A 23,900-nucleotide genomic window follows, 5' to 3' on the forward strand; every position below is an offset into this window, starting at 1 on the left:
TTAACCAGAGGGCAAATCTTGTTTCAATCTAGTCTGTTATAAAGCAGGAAAATAAAATAAAAAATAAAAAAAGTATTTTAGTTTTCATCTTGTTGTTTTTAATAGAATAGGCATGGTGTTTCTGGGAAATGTTTAGACTAATATTTCAGGGGTAAATCCCATGTAAAGTGAAGAAGAAAGCACCTCCTCAAATGGTATAATTAACTTATTAACTACAATAAGTCATTCTTCCACATGACTTTTCCATTTATTTTTTAATAGCTTTTCAAGTGCATGGCTGCTTTTTACCCATGCAGCAGAGAAGAGAAGGAGCCATCTGTGTTGGCTGTTAGGCAAAATAAGAAGTAATTACCAAAACTAGTTTTGATTGAGCAGTGTTATAAATGGATCACAGTACTCTGGCCTGTGTTTTACTGCTGAAATTATTTCAAGCCTTGACTAGAATTATTCTTCTCTTATCTGCCCACAGCCGAGCACCTGAATCTATATTTAAGCACCTGCAATCTATTCTGATTTTCAGGACACACAGCATGTACTGTTCCCTCTGCTTTTCAAGGAATCTCTACGGGCTCAGTTTCTCTGAAAATTTAGGCAGTTAAGCCCAGAGAGAGGCTTATGCAATCACATTTGCCAGGATCAAGCTTCTGTGTCATTCCTTTTTTGTGAATGTCCCTTCTTCACCTCCACCCCCCAAAAAACATCAGGAAAAAAGAGATAAAGCACCATTTCTTGCAGGAAACCTTATAATTCACATGTAGTGTATCAGTAGTGTGGGATATCTCTACCCCTTGAGACCATGTTTCAGTGTTCCATCTGGCAAAGCTCTTCGCATCATGGGACAAGATAAAATTCTCAAAATGGACACTAAAAATTTCCATGTGGATGGGAATGCCAGGCTGCAACCTGCTTTTCCTGGAGTCAAATGTATGAGGAGTACTCACAGCTTCACACAGTGCCACCCCACTGCCCTTTGGGACAGAGATTCTGAACTGACTCTGTTAAACAGAGACTGACATGGGACCTGGAAAACATCTTCTGGAGAGCAACAAACCAAACCTTCTGGACACAAGCAGCAAAATGCTTGTGTCCACTGTGCAAGCTGGTCATCAGAAGCTGTTACTGTGCAACCTGAAGTGCCCCATCTACCCCCAGCAGCTTCTCAGCAGCAGCAGTGACTTCTACCAGTCTGTATTTCATCCTCATCAGTTCCTCACTGCTCCTCACTGGACAAAAGGGTTGAGATCTGGTGATGTTGCACATGGTGTTTTGATGATATATTCCTATTAGAATGAGCAGGGCTAAGCTGTCTCATGTCCTTGGGTTCCCTGGGATATTACCCAGATGAGTAACAACCTCTTTAGCCAATTTTTTTGGATGCTGCAGTTTTATCCCATGACACTGTACATGCCACATGTCTCTGACTTGTCCAGATGTTTAGGCAGTATTTGTACACAGATAAAAGTCTTGGGGCCAGGGGTGACCAGCAGTCCAGAAAGTCAATTTGATGAATGAGAGTTGATAACTTCATCCTACCCAAGTGGGTTCCTCAGACATGTACAAGTGATCAGCACCAAAGAGAGAGGCTCTCAGAGTCTTGTTTTTTGTGCTTGTCCAGGAGAAGAAGCTTCGTTAATCTTCCTTCAGCCCTTTAGCTATGGGCTTGTTACAAGAGAGTGTAATATAAAAGTGTCTGTGAGTTTTAATGAATTTGTAAGTCATAGCACAAAAAGGGTGTCTTGGGGCGAAGATTGTTGTCACTGCTGGAAACAGAAGTGGGAAGATGATTTTCCCTCTGAGTGGTGACATTTTCAAGTGCAGAATCACAGTTTTTTCTTGTGTTCCTGATCTATTTAAGTATTTATTTTTGCATCGGAGAGCAGTAATACCTAGCAGATTGCTGCTGGAGGATTACACAAATGGCAGGGAAGCTTCTCCTAACACAGGATGAAGAGTTGTACAAGTTGAAGAATGCTGAAAATATAGATCCTCTCTCCTCATGATTACTGTTCCTGGCAGCAGATTGTTAAACACATTCCATCACTTGCTAAATATGGAGTAACCTGTGCCCAGCAGACAGCGCTTAGAGCCAGCTGTTCTGTAAGAATAGCTCTACAATCCAGGATTCCTACAAAGTCACAAAATGTCTTGAAGTTTTCCTCAAAACACATGCTTCAGGAGAACAAGTGCCAAAAGCATTCAGAAGCAGCAGTTGTGGATCTGCTGTACTCAGTATCCAGTGGGTATTGCCTGAACGGCGCTATCCCAGTTATCCTCGTTCTGCCGAGGAACCTGTGGCTGGCCCCACTGGTGAGCCAGCTGGGATGGGTGAGAGCCAGGGTGAGCTCGGGCATTGGGAGTGACCAGAGGTGATGGGGCAGCCAAAGTGTGGCCAGCACTGAGTGACTACACAGGCAGTGAGTCCTGCCCTGTGGCTGTCAGCAGCAGATGACATCACCTGGAATCTCCAGTGGATGAACGTGAGGTGCCTCATTGGAGATGAATGGATTGTGTTCCACCGAAACCTTCAAGAAATTTTCAGGCAGACCATGCTTGTTTCCCTCACAGCCACCTGTACAGAAAGAAATTCTCTTGTGTGAAAGACCTCATGGTGCTCTTTCTCCATGCAGACATGGCATTTCAGGGTCTCTTTACAACAGGGACCTGAATGCTGCACTCCTGCTTTGGGGTTTCCAGACATTTACGAGTAGTTTGTCCTTCTCTGACCCACATGAGTGAACCTGGCTGACCAGGCTGTGTTAGCAAAGCCGTCACTCCCCAGAAAGTAAAAGTTGCACATGTTCAGGAGAGGCAGTCTTGTTGCTAGTTGTGAAAGTCTTTTGAATCAAGTTAGCTCAGTTCCAAAAGAGTGAACAAGGAATTATCAGTGTATTAAGTGGTATTAGCCTTACCTACTGTTATTGACCCATCTCATCCTTTTCTGATCCTGAGCAGATTCATGGTCATCTTCCAGCTTGGACAGATTTTGAACCCTTGGAAACAACAGATTCTAATTGTCTCCTTTTTTGCTCTTCCCCAGACTTCTCTTATATTTGACAAACTTTTACCAGGAGAGGAACATCTCAGCCCAGAATGTGAGCACTTATCCAGGACTGTCCAGCCTTAGCTAGGATGGTGTAAACTCAGGAGCCACCACTCAGACCAGCAAGCCCTCCACCACCTCCCTGTGTCCTGCCAGGGTAGGTCAGCCTTGATCCCTGCCTATGCCTGGCCAAAGGCAGTTTGCTTCACTGGCTGAGCCCAAGCCCTCTCCATGCCACATCCCTGTGGCAACTGGGATAGCAGTCATTATGTTCCACAAAGCCCTTTTTCTCCCATCCAAAGCTATTCCTAAATTCCTCAGTGCTCCTCTGTCCCATGCCAGCCTGTACTTGACCTGGTGACCAGCACCACAGCCTTTTGTTCAGTTCCAAAGGGAATGCTGGCTGCAGAGACGAAAAACAAAATCCTGGCAGTAGCACATCTGCCTTTCATCACAAGATCCAAGGAATTCTGCATAGGGACAAATGAGTCCGAAGCACCTGGCAGGCAGCTGAGCAGATGAGTCATTTGAGGAGCTGGGGTTAACAAGTGATATGTGTATATTTAATGTATCCCAGGAGTCCTGTCTGCTTTCAAATTGCTCAGGGATGTTTGTTGAGGCTCTGGGGATGTTGGAGCTTCCCAGGCACACTTGAGACTCCTGAAAGGAGCAGTTTGACTCAGATACTTATCTCAGCATTTTCTGCTTCATAAATATCTCAGACCTTAAAGTCTCCAGGCTGGGAGGCACTCAGATGGATGAGGACCTGGGGAATAACTCAGTGTCTTGGAGAGAAACAAAAAGACCTTTCTGGCAGTGAATGATCTCCCTGCCTCCTTTCTAAACTTCTTCCAGAATTACTGAAGACAGCTGCCACAGCACAATCGTGAGTTTTATTTCTTTGGGTAAATCAGATTAAAAAGGGAGAGAAATGAAAAAAATCCCCACAACAATACCTTTGAAATTATTTGTAAATTGGTGCTTGAGATGAGCCTGTGAGTTGATCTTTCAAAAATAGTGTTTTCTGTTCCACAGGAATCTAACAGAGCCCCATGGTGTGGAGGAGATGAACAGGAAGCACTCCCAAAGCAGTAGGGTTGAAATCCTCAGGCATGGGTTTGAAGTACACTTCCCTTTTGCAATTCATAGTGAATAAATTACTTGGTGGAACTCATTGCCTCAGGACTACAGGGAAGACAAAAATACAAGCAGGCTTCTGCGCTTCATTTATTTATGGAAATTATTTACACCAAGTCTTGTCTAACCAAGGAAGGTTAACACTCTCTCTGGGTACCTGTTCTCTGACTGCACCATTCTCTTGGATTTTGTTTTCCACTGTCTAAGCTGAACCTCCCAAGCTGCAGATTGTTGCTGTTGGTCACTGTCTCACCATCTCCCACTTCTGAGAAGAGCTTGACTTTGTCTTCCTTGTACCTCAGCTGGAAGTAGCTGTAGGCTGCTATCAGTTCATGCCTTAGACCCCACTGTTGAAACAGCTTCTCCATAATTCCCAGCCTTCCCAGCTCCCAGAGGATGCTGTGCATTGAGTCCAGCCAGGCTTCATTCCTCAGGAAAGCAGAAGCTTCTTGACAGAGCTGTTGTCAACTCGTGCCTCTGCTCCACAATTTGTGCCTGCAGCTCTGATTTGTGTCAAGAGGCAGGAACACGGATTCCAGGACCTACATGCCTTTGCAAAAAACAGTGAGGAAAGCTCATCACCATGAATTGCTGGGGAAATGCCTTCAGGGGAATTCTGGTGCAAAGGCTGCAGGGGGAGGATGCTGGCCAGCAACACTGGCCTCTGCTAAGCCATTCTCTGAGAGGCAAGCTGAGGTCTCAGCACAGCACTGAGATCCATCAGTGCTGCACCTCTCAGGGGAAAACAACTCTTCAAGTTATCCTTGTTCATTAGGCCTGCTTAATACAGATGAATCAGGGAAGAATGAAGTACACCAGGCTTATTAACATTTTTTTAATTAGCAACAGAACAAATATGTTTGGACTTTGACTGATTATTTTACACAGATAATATTGGAATGATGTATCAGGTGGTTCTGTGTCCATTTTGCTCTGTTTTATTTCCATGTAAAAATATACATCTGGTACACAAGATTTAAAAAAAAATAGATTTTTACAAGATAAGTGCTTTGAGCACTAAAAATTCACTTGTGCACTTTAATGTTGGCCTAAACATTTACATTTTCTAGCCACATCCCCTACCTACCCCAAAAATGGGCAAACCCCAGACTATAAAGATTATCTGTGTCAGATATAGAAAACTTTCCTAGAAAAAGAGCAGGAAACTCAAACATAACAATTCTGTGGCTCAGACAAATTGATTTTCACTCCCCCAAAACAATAAAGAGAAAAAAAAAAATATTTTTGTCAAAATTAAAATGGCACAGGGAACACAAATTATCAGGCACTGCAAGCAGAAGGGGAGGAAGTTTTGAGACATGATACTTTTCAGGGGAGTAATGGCACAGACCAAGTAACAATATTATGCTTGCAGATGGTCAAAAAGGTTTAAGAATCACAGGATGATACTGGGTTTGAAGGGGATCTCGAGAACAGAGTAGAGGAGATGTCTCTTATGAGTCCTTCTTCACCTGCTGTAAGGTTGGGTAATGGAAAACCAACAGTTTTTACAACCAGCATTTGCCCATTTGAGCAAAGACAAAACATCAGAAAAAGGCATCAATGACATGTTGAAAATGTTGTTTTCTGACAACACTTTCTTTTCACTAGTTTTTAAAACTTTCTTAGGTAGACTGTGCTGATCACACTGAATAGTGGCCTAGTTCACCTCCTCAGTCATGGGGCATCCATAAGACATTGGATGCATCTTAGAACATCAAGTCCCCTCTTCCAAATGTGAAAAATCCCTTGAAGGAAAAAATGGTCCCTTTGGTAAAGCATGAATTAGGGCAGAAAGAGACATTTATAGCTCATGGTTAAAAACAGCACATCAACAACTAACCATGTGAAGGCAGTGGGATGAAATGCCACCAGCTTTGCAGGGCTGATCTCAGGTGTTACCACAAACCCACTGCCTGTGGGAAAGGTAACAGGCATGACCTGGTAGCCAAGGACACACCTGCTCACAGGGCAGGAATTGCTAAGGAAATATTTGGAGATCAATATAGCAGAGGACAAACAAGAGGGAAGGTCGTGGAAAATCTGATGACGGACATAGGATTGAGTCTTAAAATCAGTGTGCAAAAGTAAACCAGACTTGCCTCATTCTCCAGTAAGTCAGTGGCTTTCTAAAACAGGAACCATACAACAGAGATTGGGATCTATTAGAAGAAGAAAAATCTGTCCAGAGGTTCTTGGAAAACTCAGGATTCAGCCCTGGCCTGAAGAGGCTCCTGTGCAGTGTTCATAGGTCAGTGAGCTGGAATGCCCAGAGCAAGTCCTAGGGAAGAGATCTCCCACCACAGGGTGTCTTGTCCCACCAGACTCTGAGTGAGCCAGCTGAGTTCGTCTGCCAGAAGCCTTCAGTGGCAAATTCGTTCTGTCATTTCTTTCTGCATTGAAGGGGGAGAGAAAAGAAAGAAACAGTAAGTGCAAAAGACAGGTTTGAGTAGCATGACGTGTCAGGCAGTTTGGGAGGTGTCCAAAACCAACCCAGGGAAGCAACCGTGGGAGTCTTGGGCAGCCTTCTTCTATTTCCCATGACAGCCCTCCTGGGAACTCAGCTGCCTCAGCAGCTCCATCCTGGCACTCTCCCTGGTCTCTGTGGCACAAGGGTATTTTGGCTGTGCCCTAGCCTTGAGAGCAGTCCAAGGAAGGAGCTTTGCCTGAGATGTTGACAGATGAAGGTCCTGCTCCTGGCTCAGCTGCAGAGCAGCCAGATAAGGTGATGCCACTCTCAAGCCTCTCTCTACAGCTACCTTGGGAGATGGGACATGGAGCTGCTGCCAGTTCTTGCTCCAGGAGCTGACCACAGCTCACCCAGAGGACCTGTGCTTTCAGCAAGGGATCCCACAGTCACACTGCAATGAAAATGAGTGCTAATAACAGGAGCCACAGGAAACCTGCAGCGAGGCCAAGCTCTGTTTAGGATTACAGATTGTTTTCTTTAGCCAAAATGGCATCATGTCAGCTACATTAGGAAGGTGTCCAGCTTTCAGCTGGTGGAAATGCTATTTGTTCAGAACCTCAACTTCTATCTTGAAAATCCTGCAATGAGAGAAGTGTGATTCTGGCTCATCGGGTTCGTGGCTTGTGAATCTGTGTGCCCACAGGTCCCTTCATGCACCCCAGAGGAAGGTTTGCACATTCAAAGGTACTCCCAAAACAGATTGAAAGTAGGACTGGCCCATGGAGAAGGAAGAATGCAACTCTGAAAAAAGAACTAGGAAAGGAGGATGACCCTTGAGTAACCCTATAAAAGGCCCTTTAGTTATATAACCAAGGGAGACAGAAGCAGCAAACTCTGATCTTCAGTGGTGAGAACTTTGTTTTTCAAATCCATCAGGCACAGTGGCAAAGAGAGGGTTTTCCTGTAGGAATAACATGCAAAATCACTTGAGTGCAGAAGCTGGCCATCAAATGAAAAGTTGATGCTCTGCCACCAAATCATGCTGCTAACAGAAAATATTTGCAAACATCTTGGAAGGAAAAGAAGAGGGTGAGAGGACTGTGCACATCCTCTTGCAACAGCATTGCACCAACCCTGCTAGCACAACACCAGGCACAAAAGCAGCTGTGAACAGGAGGGACTGCAGTGACCAGTGGGCTGATGAGTCACCAGTGGGCTCCCCCAACCAGCCCCAAATGTCCAAGGCATTCCTCACATCCAGGAAATCCCCACAGCTCTGCCTTAGTGCATAACCCTGCCAGCACTGCAGCCCAGCACCACAAGCTGCCCTCATCAAGGAAGCAAGTGCACGCCTTCTCTCCAGCCCCACATTCCTTCACTCACTGAGACAGTGAATCACTGCCTTTTGCTAGTTCTGCCCTGCAAAGGATCTCATTCTCAGTTCCCAAGGTTTGCTGCTAAGAAATCACATCCCACAGAAGCTTGACAAAGGGAAATTGAAGCAGCAGAGGGAGATTCAGGCAAAGTAAAGCTTAGAAGTCTGTCATGGGATTCTTGGGGACTAGCTAAATACAAGGTTAGGACACTGTCTGGGCTAATGAGGCAGCCTGATTGCAGGACACACTCATACACACCTAAAGCAGCTCACTGCCTGAAGGAAGGAGGCTCTTCCTCCTCCCTGGTCTTTCCTCTCAACCCAGTGGTTGGGTCTGCTTGAGGCTTGGATGGCAGGCAGTGAGACACAGATAGACCAGGGTCAAATGTGTCTCATTTCTTTGTAGTTTGACAGTGGTTGCATCACAGGGAAATAATCTGTTCACCTGAGATTTATGCAGACCCATCAATCATCTCAGGATGCATGTGAGTCATTGGTATTGAAAGCCTATTTAGCAAAGTCAGCCTCTTCTTTGGCTCCCAGTTGTTAATTGTTTACATTAGCAAGCAGCAGTCCAAGGGGATGACACTATTATGGGCTGTATAGCAATGCTGAAGAGGTTTGTCATGAGGAACACTGACAGAGGACAGACTGATGCTGAGCTGCCATTTTCTGGAGCTGAGGGCCATTGTGATAATATGTGTTGCAATTGAATTCTACAAAATAATTAAAGTCAATACTGTTGTCATTCAAGTCTCCCCTGATTAGGTCATCATCTCTCCATCCCCCTAAATCATGATTAGAGCAGATAGGCAGAAAATTGACTAGACAAATGAAAGCAGAGGAGTAAAGTGCTTAGCACTTAGGGGCAAGGGTATCTCCCCACCTCCAGATCCTAAGCAAGCAGCTGGGCTTCTTCTCAACTCTTTCTCAGATAATATCCTTTTGGTGTTCCCTGATTCTTTGCTGCTGGATACAGCCTTTTCTGCAACCCAGCCCTTATCACAGCACACAAACTACTGGGTTTGTTATTAATTCTTTCTCCACTGCAGAATGTCCTCCCTAGGTCAGACTACACTCAACCTTGCCTGTGACAAACTTGCTTCTCTCACAAAACCAACTATGTGCATTATCTAGTTGATGAGCCCTGGACTGTCTGGCCTCTGCTTCCCACAAATCCTGCTGTTGTCAAGGTCTCTCACCTTCTGCCTGGCTAATTGCTTCCGAAGGGAGGCTGTAGGGAAACTGGGAGATCCAGTGATGGCCTTGACAGCTGTTGTCTGAAGCTGTGTCTCCTACTGGGGCTTGTCTTCCTGCAGCCTCAGTGTAATTCACACTAGGATCTCAAGCAGGGGATGCTAAAAGAAAAACTGTGGAGAAGAGACTTTGGCTCAACTCTGACTCCTGAAAGCCATGTGGGCACAACTGGCTGGAAACACTTTGATGTGCAAATTGCTTTAGAGCTACCAAGTCACTATAGGGACCTTACCCTGTGGTGGCCCTAAGGGTATTGAAGTTCAGCTCACAGACAACAGAGGAAAAGGTTAAGAAAGGATCAATGGTTTCCTTGGTGCTGCTGGGAATTTCTCTCTCAGAACACTAAGGCTGATGGTCCCAAGACAGAAAACATGATTGTGTGTCTGAGGTAGGGTGGCCAAAAGAGTCCAGAGAGGGTCAGCACTGTTTGGAGTCCAGCCCCAACCCGAACAGCAGCGCTGTGTCCTGCCCACACCGCTCACCCTCCACCTCCCCATCCCAGGACCATCCTTACCAAAGGCTCCAGCTCCCTGTGGTCAATGAGGCTGAACTCCCTGATGAAATAGTAAAAGTGCTTGTAGCAGGTGTTGACGTGAGCCTCGGCACCCATGTTGATGATGCTGTCAAAGTGGTGGATGTAGACATGGACAAAGACACGGAAGAGGCGGGTGAGGATCTTGGTGCAAACTTGCTGGAACTGCTTGGGGAAAGGAACACCTGCAAAGCAGAAGCAAATTGGAAGCCATTTGAACATTTCCAAATAAAACCCAAACCAGTTAGCATTTAAAAGTCTCTGTCATGCTTGACAGGCAGTCATAGATGGAAGAGGAAGAACACCCTTGGCTACTGCCAAGAGTGACACTGGGGCAGTGTGCCATTGAGCTCTTCCCACATATTCCCTCATTGCCCAACCATCAGTCTCACACAGGCATGGGCTCAGGATCTGGAGACTTGCTGTAGGAGAGGAAATTCCTCATCTGTTTGAGGAGGCCACAGCTCTCCACATCTGGCTCAATCTAGAGCAATGTGGCAGAAGATCCTTCTGCCCTCTGCCTTTCCCCTACAAGCCTGCACAGACACAACATAAGTCAACTTCTGTTTACCAGGTCCATGAACAAAGCCAAACCAGAAAAGATACCTGAACCCAAAAGCATGGCTTATACTGTTTTCCTTCCTCCTCACACCCTCAAGCATCACTTCAGATGCATCAACAGAAATGGGGGAGGTTTCTGCCTTTCTCCTGATCGTTACTTCAATAAAATGTCTCATTAAATCAGGAAGAAAACCACCCATCTTAATGATGTTTGGGTTGTAATTTCATTGTGGCTGTATCATCCTGAGATATCCTCATAGGATGGGACCCACCACACCTGGGTCTGTACTTTCAGCTCTGTCCCACACAAGGACAGAGTGTGGGATATTTCCATCCTTTCCAAAATACACTGCTATCACAGTGAAAATCTCAGGGTGTGATATCATCAGCGCCAGCAACCTTGGGGTAAATCTCTAAAGGAAACATGGCTTTGAAACACTAAACTTTTTGGTTGATTTTTTTTTTTGTGAGGAGGAGAATGAAACAACCGGTATTTGTTTTCCTGAGGCTTCCTCCTCTCCCCAGAGCAATTCAATGCAAATACACAAAGAACAAAATAAAAACCTCCCTTCCCACGGTTGTACCAGCCTCCTCCCTTAGCTTCTTATTAATGCAGCACATAACCTCTTGAAAATCCTTCCAAACAACCTCTGCTCAACCATGGCCAGCTCACACATTTTGTGCACAGGAAAGCATCAGCAAATCTCTTAGCTAAAAAATTAAAAATGGTAATTTTATCTTTGAATCTTTCTCACCAGCCTTGCTAGGCAATTTAAACTGTTTTCTTTTCCCAAGGGCTCCTGGCAGTTTTGTTTCCCAGCAGCAGAGCTGAGCCCCTCTCCTCCGTGGGTGGCAAACACAAAGGTTCTGTCCTGACATCACGTGTAGAGCCTGTTTTCAATCGCCAGGGTTGGGAAGGCTTTGCGTTTGGAACTCATAAAAGAAAATTATTTTTGGTCTAAAGCAGTCACACTGAGCACAGCCCAGTCTCCCTTTCCTGCATGCACAGTGTTGGAGCAGAGGGAAGGGCTGAAGCGTTTGTGCTCGTGCCACATCTGGATGTCCCAGCCACCACCTAGAGAAGGACACAGATCTTGGCTCGATGTCACAGAGAGAGGTGGTTTGGAGACTGATTTGTGGTCACTGCTCTGCATAACCACGAGCACACTGCAGCTCCAGGGCTGCTCCTGCAGCAGGAACCTCAGCATGACCTGTTTCACTGCCAGCTCTGACAGATCCCATCAGGACTGTTCAGGAAAGGTGTTCACATCTGGCAAAGTAAAACCAGGCTGTCCCTATGCCAGCACCTCAGAGATGTGACTGGAGATCTGCTTCTGCCCAGCACACCCTTGGCTACAGAGCTCTCCTTGCCTTCCAGTCTGACACAGACAGGGATCAGAGAGCTCTCCGGGTTCCCCTGCAGTCAGGAGGGACACGGCGATTTATCAATGGCTTCCTTTGAGCTTTCTGCACTGAGTCAGGTTTTGCTGACCAAATAAAAGCTGGAATCACCCAGCTGGGGACTCAGACATGCCATCAGGGTGGGCCCTGCAGACCAGCTTTGAAGAACTTGTTAAGAAACATTTATTTATTTATTTATTTATTTATTTAATAAAGCTCATCGCAGTAAAATATTTGCTGGTAAATGCACATTTCTGGGCAGTGGCTGGGGAATACACACTGTTCTGGACAGCCTGTCATCTCCCTGGGACCAGAGACAGCTGGGATCTCAGCAAGTGCCCAGGAGCAGGCAGGAAGGCACTTGCTGGCTTCAGTTTGTCACCAATCCCAGTAAGCAACCGCAGGCAGTGAGGGAGAAATCCGACCTGACCATCACTGGGAATTTATTGCCAAACTGCAAAGAGTGAAAGTGAAGGAATGCAGCACCCCTCAACCCAGTCCTGAACTGAGAAGGAAATAAGCTCAGAGAGTAAGCAGCAGATCACACAGATCTCAGGCTCCCAGGGCTGACAGCATCTATGGTGCAGATCCTGAAGGGCCACCTCCAGACATGGCAGATGGTGACAAGTGGCTTTCCACAGATTTTGTCCTGGAGTTAGCCAGGAATTGTCCTGTCTTATACATCTGTCACCAGCAAGTCCTCATGGACATGTTGGCAGCTGAGAGAATTTAGGGAAGAGACACCTCCAGCTGCATTCTGGGTTCTCCAAAAGCAGCTTTTTCATTAGGGAACAGAGATTCAGCTTAAATCACAGAATCAAAGAATAGTTTGAGTTACAAAGGGTCTTTAAAGGTTAGCTAATTAAAATCTCATGTAATCAGCAACAATGGGAGTTGTTGAACTCCTAAACCTAATGATGTACAAAAGATACCATCAGGCTGTCAGGACCTCCAAGCTCACCTCTGGGCTGCTCAGCCACTGTTTCACAGGAACCTGGAGCATCGCAAGCTGCGGGGAGCGGAGGCTGAGCTGCCCTTCTTTGTGTCCATCACCAGGTGTCAGTGTGTGGCCGTCCCCTCCAGCCATGGCCAGGCTGCAGTGGTGGCTGCCTGTCACTCGTGGATTTCTCCAGGTCCCATGTCAGGACACAGCCCTCACTGTGCTCCTTCGGGATCACTCGGCTCCTGCTCTGACTCTTTCTCCCTGCAGCACCCCTCTCTCTCGCACACCTGCCCAGGGAGGCACAGCTTCCTCTCCTCGTGCTGCAGCCAAGTCTGTCTCCTGTGCCAGGACCCTCGGTACAGGCTGGAGATGCTTGACTGGACCCTGAATCTGGCACAGGGCTCTGTGCCAGCTGATCAAAGCCCTTCCCCTCGGGAAGGAATCGGGGCAGATATCTGACATGCAGATTGCCTCTGCCAGCGGTGGTGCCTCACTGCTGGTCTCCAGTGACTTGGAAAGAAACCCACAGCAGCCCCAGCAGGCACTGCCCATGCTGGTGGGGAGCTGGAGAAACACCCCATCCCCTTGCCGAGATCTGAAAGAAAAGGGCTCTGCAGTAAAGGCTGCATCAGTGAGCAGCAGAAGGATCCGGCGCAGATCCGGCTTGCCCTGGGTCAGCACTGCTGGTGCAGCGGATGTCCAGCAGACACCACATGTGACATCCTCTGCAGCACCAGAGGGGACACAGCCAGGACAGCTGTGCCTCCTCCCTGCAGCCAGCACGTCCCAGCCAGGCTGGGCCAGGCAGATCAGCCTCACGGCCACCACACAGACCCCATCGGTGGCCAGGGCACCCAGAAATGGCATTTGGGAGTGGGGCACTGGTGGCCCTTGCCTTGGGGACTTGCTCCATCTCAAAAGTGGCACATTGTGGCACAAACCAGGGACAGTAGCAGATGGATGAGACAGAGGGATGAGTCTGGTGGGACAGGCCCTGCATGGCTGAGATGTTCTCTTAGCACAAATACAGCAGGCCAGGGGAAAGTCAGGATGGACCTCCAGGCTGGACAAACCACCCCAAAGGGTGGTTGGGTTCTCTTTACCCTCCCCAGCCAGTCCAAATTGTACATTTGCAGGGACCAAAAAACACCATCCTAGTTCATCCCATTGATGGTGTCCCCAGGAGGACAGCAGAACATCACAACACCCACCTGGGCTGATTTAAAAGCATTGAAATTACCTTTACATTTAATTTGCTGGTGCTCACCATCCAGCAGCCTTGGAGAAAGCAGCAGCAATCCCACAGCCTGGCAGGCAGCAGCCACCCTCTGACTCTTGCATGATGTTTAGTTTAGATATTGGGAAGAATTTCTGCTCCAAGCCAAGGCAAAAGCTGTAAGTACAGCAGGTAAAATTTCACTCCAAGCAGAGTGACTCACAGCCCTGAAATGAATTGGCACCTTTAGTTTGTCTTGGATGTTTTGCTTGAAAATCCCAAGGTATGATTTAAAGCTCCAAAGAATCTGTTTTTCTCACTCTGTGCTGATTGCTTCAAAACATAAGGAAACCATGTGTAAAAGGAAATGAAAATGAGAGGTAACAAAGTGCCTGTGCTCAGGGTAAGGGACTGCCAAAAGGTCCTGGATTTTTCCTGCCATCTCCTATCCCCAACACTTGTGCACCAGCCAATTAAATTTTTTCACGATGAATCAGTACTGGGAAGCTATTTTGCTTCTTGGCAATTGTATTTTTTTTCCTCTGCAAATGCAGTAATTCAGTGAACTTCATGATGAATTGTTGTTATTTCTCAATTTCATTTTGGCCACCGTGGTGTTCAGTGATTCATTTTTCCTAAAAATGAGTCTTTAAAGCCCTGTTTAAAACTAATGGCATGATGGCAGCTGCAAGCTGGTGTGGTATTAATTTTTGAAGAAAAAAAAGCAGAAGGAAAAAACAAAACAAATTATGTAAAAAAGAGCCAGCTGAGAGAACACCAATAATTAGCTGAATTCTGAACATTTTTCTCCTGTTGTTATGGCAAGAAAGTATCGGATAATTTCACACCAGATTTTCTCTGGTTTTTATAATTGTTTGGGGACTATGCTTGAATGACAGGCTGGAGTTTTGAAAAGCTTTCCAAGAACTGTTATAAAACCTCCTGTGGCCGGCGCTCTGTCGAGCCGCAGGCAAATCTGGCAGGGAGCGCGAGGTGTTTCCGGCGCTGGGGCTGCTCCAAACCCTGGGTCTGCACTCATTTAACAACAGGGAGCTTTCAGCAGCCACGATGGTGCTGATGGAGGACACCTGGGCTGACCAGTGCAGACACAGCCATGGGCTCTGGAAACCCCATCCAACCATCCTCCCTCCTCAGCACAGCACTGCCCAGCAGCAGCTCCCTAAGCCCAGGCACCACAGGGCAGAACGATTACTGGGAGGAGAGGATATTTTCCAGGTGATAATTTGTTCATGTGGCCACTCACTGAATAAATCTACTGATATAGTTCTACCAGCTGGTGAAAGTACACCTGCAGAACCATTTATTCTTCTCCCTTCATGGGAAAAATGCTTACTCTCCATTTAAATGTATTTTTCAGGACACCTACATTGGTTGGAAGCGTGGAAACAAAGCACTAGCACACACTAAATGATGTGGTTGTCTGGGAAAGCTGCTGCTTCTGTAGATTTATAGCCATCAGGCTGGCATAGCTCGATGGCAAATCCACACCATGCAGGGATTTGTCTCATCTTAACTGGCTGACAAACAGGTTCCCACTCCAGGGAAAGGATTAGACAGTGGGATGGAGCCCTGCAGGTAGATTTCCCTGGGCATGGGGAAGACACAGTATCTGCCCCAACCCTTGCTGTGGTATGCAGGGGATTGGCAGCCCCCCCAGACCTGCTAATAATCTCCACCACAGGGATTTTCTACTGGTGCCATCCGAGGGCTGCAGTCCTGCTGGTTAACTCTGCCAGGTCACAAACTGTCTGCTGGTGTCGGGCTCCCTTCCTGCCATGTCAGATGCCTGCTGTCCCTCTGGCCTCACTGCAGAGCTGGCAAGAGCTCTGCATCACACAGCTTGGCTAAACCAAGGGTGTTTGTCACTCTGCTCCCCTCCCACCTCTGACATGTGCTGAAGGAACAGATGCTTTAATGTGCAAAGCAGCCCAGCTCTGCTCTGGTCACTGGAGCTGTGACCATTTACCCCAGCCAAGGTCTCCCCTGTGATGCCTAAGGACCCTGTGAGCCCACCAGTCAGTGAACCATGTCTCTCATTTCTAGCTGAGCCTCTCACCCTGGGTTGAAAGATTTCCCCCCTCTGACCCATGAGATAACTCTCAGCTGTCAGGAGCCTAGCAGCAAGCCCTGCTGAATCATGTACTGCTTCAGGCTGTGTAGCTCTTGGATGGACCTGGATGCTGAGGTTAGCCTCCAGAAGTGTTTGTGAGTTTGGGGAACACTTGCTGTTTCTAAGAAAAACAAAGTTTTAAAAAGGGAAAAGTCTGTTTTGTCTGCGGTCGTGTGGCCTTAGCCAGGGAAATCTTTGTCTTTGGGCAGCTTTGCACATGGCAAAGAGGGGCCAGGAAGGGAAGCTGAGATGCACAAAGCTGTCATGAAACACCTGCTGAGATAGTGGGCAGCTGTGCCCAGGGACCTCCCCAGCACAAGCAGGAGTGAAACAAACCTTCATACCAAATCCCATCTCTGCTGCAAACCTACAAGAGTCTCACCACAACTCCAAAGCGTGACATTTGTAATTTTCCCTCATCACCTCATCAAGCTCCTTTCCCTTCCTTAAAAAAGCTCACATCCCCTCTGTGTCCTCTCAGTGCCTTATTCCCCTTGTCCTGGGTTTTTTCCCAAGGGTTTGCTCTTCAGGAGAGAGGTTAAGCACCTCTGTGTGGTCACCCTGGCCGCTGTCCCCCAGCCCCACATCCTGTCCAACCTCCTCTGTCATCCAGTGCATTTCCCTTCAGACAAACACTCCATCTTCTGAAATGCCAGAGCTGCCAAGCAATTACCCAGTGAACAAGGCAGGCCAGTGAAAGGCAGATAATTGGGGACACACTGATGACAAAGTGCCACCAGCTCCCTCCTCCCCCTGCCTCCTCCAACAGCCTTTCATGTGCTTTAGAGTGCAACCTCAGCCTGAGTTCCCTTTCACTTGTGTGAGGCCAAAACCACCAAGACATGCTGACACAGGGCCTGAAGTCATTCAGGAGACACAAGGGTCCCCACAACAAAAGGGCTTGGAAAAGGGACCCCAGGAACAGCCTTGGAAGAGAAAAGAATGTATTTGACTCAGGTTCACTTACAGTCATCCTGGATCTCACCCAGAACTGCTCCCAAACTGAAACGAAAGGAGAAGTGGAAACCAGAGGCACCAGCCATCCCTCCCCACATCAGGATGTGCTACAGCTCAGAGAGAGAAGTGCCAGAAATGAGGTGAAAACCACCAGGACCGTGACTGTATTAGGCTTTTGCAGCTCAGAGAGAGAGATGTGGGTGAGCAGAGGGTTCTGCAATGTCCCTCCCATGGCTGCCTGCTTCCTGAGGTGTTAATACTCCCTGTACACCTCTACTCCCCAGAGCAGTGTCAAGCAGCATCACATCCCAAATCCCACCTGAAAAGCATGAAATTGGATCAGGACACTCCTTTCTGGCTGGAGGGAAAACAGAGAAAGTCTACATCTGTGCCTCTGCTTTTAATGGCATGCAGATCTTCTCCCTGGGGACAAGCCACCTCAGGAAGAGGAACACCTGCCCTGCTCGCTGTGGCTGCTGTCTCACTCCTCAGGAGCAGCAAGTCTGGGCAGGCAGAATGAACAGGGACTTTGCTGTCTCCAGCAGAGCTGGGACTGCTGGCCCAAAGTATCTGGCACGGATGCTGTCAGCCAGCCACGCTTCCAGCCTCCTTGGATCACTGGAGTGCACAGACACCACTGTGCCCACGAGGGAAAGATGCCTCCATCAGTGAATCCACCAGTGAATGCCCCTGTTGAGTCCCAGGACTGCCCCTTGCACACACCCCAAAGGCATCCTGCCTGTCCTCCAGCATGGGGAGCTGGCACTGTGCTGCCCTGCCCACCCCAGTGAGGGGAAGAAGGCAGTGAGTGCCTGATGGTCTTGGTTTCAGGGACTTGTCCCACCCTAACTCCAGGCAAAGCCAGAGCAGCCAGAGCAGATCAGGGGTGTGGGGGAGACACCCCATCCCAAAGCCAAAATAGTTTGGAATAACCAGGCTCCAGGCACTGTCTCCCCTCTTGCTTGTAGAGACCCACAACCCCTCTCAGATTCCAAGGGCCAGAGAATTTCCTTAAAAAGACACACAACTACATGTACAGCACAGCCAAATGGGGCTACAACAGTGAGTAATGCCAGTAATCCTACACAAGCTTTTTTCTTCAATGTTTCCCAGCATATTAATGAAAATCTTGATCATAAGCTGCACTGATTTAATATAGCTCTGTCTGCTTGGCAAACAAAAAAGGTCAAGCAGACTTGCAAAGCTATGCCTTCCCCCTCCCCAAAATCCTTAAATCTTTTTTTTTACATTCAAGTAGCTTCATGTTCCATCTGAAAAACAACCTCTCCAAGGCATGACCTGAGACTCTGGAAGCCCCATCAGCTCCAGCCCTTGAACTCATTTCCCCAAATGACAAAAAGCAGCTAAATAGAGCTAATATCAACCTTGGCAGCTGCTGAGCATTGCAGGTCAGCAGCACAGGGGTTAGTTTGAAAGATGTGCTGCCTTTGGCAGCTGCTGCAAGCTCCTAAGGGCAACTATTTGGAGAGGTGTATTATACACCCCAGGCCTTGGCAGTGGCAAGGCCACATCCTGGGGATGGACATCTCTGCTCAGGCAGAGCCTCAGCTACATGGGAAGAGGTGAGGTATAATCAGAGCTGAGATGGAAAGGGGCTGAGGAATGAAGCAGTAAGGGTTGGATCTTGGGACCATGAACCTACATGGAAAACCAGAAGGAAACTGAGTTGATTAGTTGAGAGAAAAGCAGGGATGTGATGACCATCACAGCCCTGCAGCTCATCCTCTTGAGGAGGGAAGGCAAGGAAGCTAATGACCTACCAGCCCTCATTTCTCATGAACACAGAATAACTTCAAGCACAGAAAAGGAGAACATTGTGTTCCACATCCCTTAGTAGAAGGATGAGAAATCCCAAACTCAGTTTGGAGCAAAAGGGTGTGGGACAGACACTGAGAAACACCTGAAACGTGAAATGCCACAATACTTTGAATCACAAAGCTGATCAATACCAGCCCTGAGGTTCACCAGCAGCTTGGGAACCTGTACCCCAGGTTACAACCAGGTTACAACCAGGTTACAACCAGGTTACAACCAGGTTACAACCAGGTTACAACCCCAGCTTTCCGGCGGGGAAGCAGAGCACACTCACCTATCCTGGTGGGGAAGATGTCCTCGTTGTTAATGAGCATCTCAATCCAGTCCATCAGCATGCACATGTACTGTGGGGCCGACAGCTTGGTCGGCTTCTTGTACTTGCTGTCATCCTGCCACCTGTACTCGTACTTGAGCCCCCCAGACATGATGGGGCAGCTCCTCTCCGTGCAGTATTCCGACATGGTGCCGTAGATGAGGTTGATGCGGTTGAAGAAGTCCACCACGTGCACGGCGATCCAGTCATTGATGCTCTCGCCAGGAGGCAGCTGCACCACTGCCTTCAGGTCCAGCCCAGACTTGAGGGAGGCCTGGGCTTTCTTGTACAGCTCAAAGCGTTGCGTGCCCGGCTCAAACTTCTTTCGGGGACGGAATGTTTTGTCTTTGTTGAAGACTTGCTTGAGACACAGGGCCATTGTGGGCAGGGCCAGCCAGGGTGAGGACAGAGGCTCAGAGCAACATGAAACCCAGGGCTGGGGTCTTCAGGGATGGAGGTTTCTGGGAGAAGAAAGAGACACATTTCAGTCACACATGAAGACAGTTGCATGCATAGACACACTTGCAGGGGTTCACAGCAGAATGCTGGCTGACCCCACTGCTCTGACAGCACAGGGGGACACAGATTTGGAGTGAGCTTCTGGCCCCTTCACACCCACCAGGGTGACCTGCAGCAGCTGCTGCCACCTCACACAGCAGCTCCTGGCCCTGGAGAGTGTAAGCCCTGCCACATGTGCCCCATGCAAGGCCTGATGGCCAACAGAGCCCTTCCTCCTTCCTGAGCACCCCAGGAGCTCACCAGGCTCCAGCCAACCTCTTCCCTCCAGGCTTCTACCAACAAGTCCAGCAATAAAGTGAGAGCCATCAGCAGAGTTCACCAGTTTGGGCAGTTGCACTCTGGTGGCCTTTTCCTCTCCTGGCAAAGGGGAATTGTCCCTTTCCCAGGGACTTGTCAATACAAATAACCCCTGACCCTGCAGCAGCGGCTGGCAAGTGAGGCCCCGGGGACCACGCTGCGACCGCAGCTGGCTGCTGGTTCACACAGCCCCAGCTCCAGGATCAGTGGGAAAAGGGGGGATTATTTTTGTTGTTCTGCCTGGTGTGTTTGTCCAAAAGAACAAAACCCACATCCGAAGAAGGGAAATGCAGCCCAGCACAGCAGCAGAACAGTGCCAGGATGCCGCCAGCTCTCCCGGCGTGCACACAATGCACACGGCAGCCCGTGGGGTGGTGGAGCTGATGCTCCGGGTGACTCCAGGGCTCAGCAAAGTGCTGAGCTCACCCCTTCCTGGCCAAGATTAGCAGCACAGATGAGGGCTGTATTTTCCTTTCCTTTTCCTCCCTGAAGTCCAGGGGAAATCCCATCTGCCCAAGGCTGTCCTGGACAGGCTGAAATTGTGCATTTCATTACCTGCACTAATCACCAGTGGTGTTAATGTGAGAGCAAGGACTCCTTGTGCTAAATGCCTTGCTGAGGCCTGGGGAAGAGAAAGTCCTCCAACAGCCTCCCCCTGATGGGAAGAGTTGGAGAAGCAGTTAAGAAAAAGGAAGGAAAATATTTATGGAAAAGGGAAGTGACTGACCCAAAGTCACAAGCAGGAGGGAATGGTGCAAACCTTGGATGAACCGTTAAAAAGACAACTTTAGCCAAAAGCTTGCTATTTAAATTTTGTTTTCTAAACTCAGTCCTGAGCCTGAGGCAGGTCCTATTTTGTGATCAGCTAAACATCTCTCAAGTGAAACCCTCTGCTTCCCTTAAGCCTCACTTTGGGGTCATCACTGGGAGCAGTAGGACCTAGTGATGATCCCAATGCCAGCAGGATCTGCACAAATGCCACTGGTGCACAACCACAGCCTTTCCCATAGAGCTGGTGCCAGAGCTTTGCCACCCTTACACAGCTCACAGCACAGTGGTACCAAACCCCACCACGCTCTGCTGTACCCTGGCACAAAAAAAGTGTGTGTTTTCAGGTGCTTTGTGCCCCACAGAGGGGGTCACAGCCATCACACAGTGTTATGCAGTATGACTTCAACACCAGGATATCTGCAGACCTTCCCCATCTCAGCTGGCTAGGTGGGATTTTAATGGCCACATCCCTGTCACCCTCATGTATTGCCTCAGGACAATGACTGGGGGATGTTTCTTGGATGCTTTTTCATCCCCTGCTCCACACAACTGGCTCCAGCCATGGCAAAGACCTTGTTTCCCACTTCAAAAAAAAAAAAAAGATCTCTCCAAAATGCCAGCTGATGAAGCCAGCATGATGTCATGACTCCTATCTGTCCCTGGGGAATGGCCTGAGCTACAGTAGTCCTTATGGATTCCGAGGAAGGCCAGGGACTCTGGGCACAGGGAGGCTCTAAAGAAAAGCCCTTATCCAGGACTTCCTGGATTCCACATATTCAAGCACATCCTGTTGATAACACCTCTAAAAAAAGCCTTCTGGGGAGCTTGCTAACACATAACGCTTTCAGAAATATGTATGCATACATACATATATATTTATATATAACCACTGCAGCAGGGATCCAAATTTAGTAATGTAGGAAGTGCTGGGATACCCTCAGGATGAGACACACAGCAGGCTTTGCCCGTAGTGCAAAGCAGGAATGATGGGGATAAGCAGTTTCCCTGGAATTTCAGCAAGGGAAGTCATGCCAACAGACATTTCTCTGTGTGACCATTTCTGCTGGCCTTGGCTCCATCTGCTCTGCTTCAGGAGCTGTTGCTGTTTGCAGAGAGACTGAGCTGTTCCATGGTGATGAGCAGCCACCCTGGCAGATGACATCCCATCAAACATGTCACTTGCAGGGGCTGACAGCAGTGAAATCAGTTTTCCTTTAGTGCCTCACACTGCAAGTCCTCTGCAAATATTGAGCCACTGACTGGGAAATAAACATCTCATCTGCTAAAGCTAGACCAGTAACTCATCTACAGCTCCATCATCCACAGCTGGATCTGTGTTACCCTGCAAGCTGCTCTCACTCATCAGGCAGGTGGGAACATGCTTTGTGGTTCAGCACCATCTGAAGAGAACACCAGTTCAAAAAAAAAAAAAAAAGCAACAAAACTGCTGAACATCTGCCAGATGTTTCCCTACCATGCATCTGTTCAAGCGGGAATGGAGAGGAGAAGCCATTGCTGCCCAAGTGCTGGGAGCTGACTGGTCCCTGAGCCTGCAGGATGCCACCACAGCCTCTCTGCTCCCCAGGCAGCAGTTTTCTCTTCAGGACCCTCATCATCACCGCCACCAAATCACCAAGTCACTAAAAGACCTTGTTAATCTTTACTGGAGAAAAATGTTCTCCAGAAATTACATTTAACACAAAGCCAAAAATATAGCCCAGGATTTATGACCTGAAGAATCAGAGGGAGGCACTGAGCCAAAGAACACATTTGTTCTCTACCTCATTTCAGAGCTTTCACTGCCCAGAGAGGCTGATGTAGAGGGAAATGTGGGAGCAGTGGTGGCCAGGACCAGGACATGAGATCCCAGCTCTGGCTCTTGCAGCTGGGGCACTGAGATGGGATGCACCTGCTTGGAGGAAACAGGATTTGCAAAGTCACCAATGCCTCAGATTCCCCTCAGACAGAGACTCAGCAACCACCCGTTTTCTGGGAAGAAAAGCAAAATCCTTTTTGAATGGACCCAGACATATCCTGAGTCTAACTGGGGGAAAAGGGCCTCAGCCAATGCAAAATCAGATTTCCCAGTTTCCACCTTTATGCATTCGACCTGACCTGTGCTCTTCCATCACTGATCAAGTATTTGGGGCAGATCCATGTAAAGAGACGGAAAATGGGAGATCTTCCAAGGTTTATGGTGCAAAGTTCAGCTGAGTCTGATGCTCAGGGCTGTCGTGTTCCTAGAAATCATGCTGTGGTCCACCAGGGCTTGGGGTGGGGCAGGAGACCCGTCCAAGTCCTAATCACTGCTCACACTGCCTGTTTTGGGAAATCCTAAGGGTGAAGTGCTGTCCAACAAGCTTAGACAGCAACTTCCTACAACATGATCATGCAGGTCCCGCCCCAGCAGGGCCTGGGCCAGCGCCATGGCAGCAGCCTGCAGCTCTCTGCCTTCAGTTCCCACATGTAAAATCAAAGCTTTTCCAAGAGGAACCTTGCCAAAGGCTGCAAACCCTCTTCCCCGTGCCACAGTTCCCATCACAGGATGGTGCTGGCACTCTGGGCATCCACAAATCCCTTTCTGAAGCACCTGCCAACCCCCAAATCAAACCTCATCCTATACTTGGGAATGGACAAGGAGTGAAGCAGGTGGAGCTGGAGGCTTGCCCTGCTGTCACCCTGTGTCCCCACAGAGAATGGCTGGAAGAGGATGAGAGACTGACATTTCCCATGGGACATCCACGCCGCGGCATCCTTAGTGCTCACCCCCCACCCACACTCCCAAAATAGCTTTGGCTTTGAGGAGCTTGGCTACAAACCCAGCTGAGTGGCCACAAGTCCTGTCCCTGGCCATGAAGGCTGCTGGGCTTCAGTCCTGCCCCTGTTTTTGCTGCTGGCTTCAGTCCTGCTGCTGGTTTTATAAGCTCAGTGGGGTTTAGCAAGAACCAAAAAAGCACAGGGTTAACCTGGGCAAGGACAAGGCAGAAGCACTGCTGGGGAGGTAGCAGGCACAGACATGTGGAAAACTGATGTCCTTAGATTGCTGGCAAGTCCAGAGATGAAAGGAAATTAACTGGATGGAAGGGATGCAAGTTCAGAGTCAGGCTTAGCTGCTAATTTCAGGTTTGAGGGTAGGTTTTGTTTTTTATCTAGACTTTCTTTCTTTCTTCCTCCCTTCCTCCCTTCCTCCCTTCCTCCCTTCCT

The 23,900-nt window shown here is 48.3% G+C and overlaps 1 protein-coding gene across 3 annotated transcripts in view; it reads right to left on the reverse strand.

The window, feature by feature from the left end:
- Window positions 1-4,998: 4,998 nt before the first annotated feature.
- MOB3C (MOB kinase activator 3C) overlaps window positions 4,999-23,900 on the reverse strand; it is a 23,275-nt gene continuing 4,373 nt past the window's right edge. For all 3 annotated transcript variants that reach the window (XM_015636853.3, XM_015636852.3, XM_015636851.3), the window contains 3 exons: window positions 19,071-19,570; window positions 9,734-9,936; window positions 4,999-6,570 (listed from right to left, as the gene is read on the reverse strand). In XM_015636853.3, coding sequence (XP_015492339.1) covers window positions 6,541-6,570; window positions 9,734-9,936; window positions 19,071-19,488 — 651 coding nt within the window. In that variant the 5' untranslated portion in view covers window positions 19,489-19,570 and the 3' untranslated portion in view covers window positions 4,999-6,540. The remainder of the gene's footprint in view (window positions 6,571-9,733; window positions 9,937-19,070; window positions 19,571-23,900) is intronic.

Source organism: Parus major, chromosome 8, assembly GCF_001522545.3.
Source record: "Parus major isolate Abel chromosome 8, Parus_major1.1, whole genome shotgun sequence".
Classification (NCBI taxonomy): Eukaryota; Metazoa; Chordata; class Aves; order Passeriformes; family Paridae; genus Parus; species Parus major.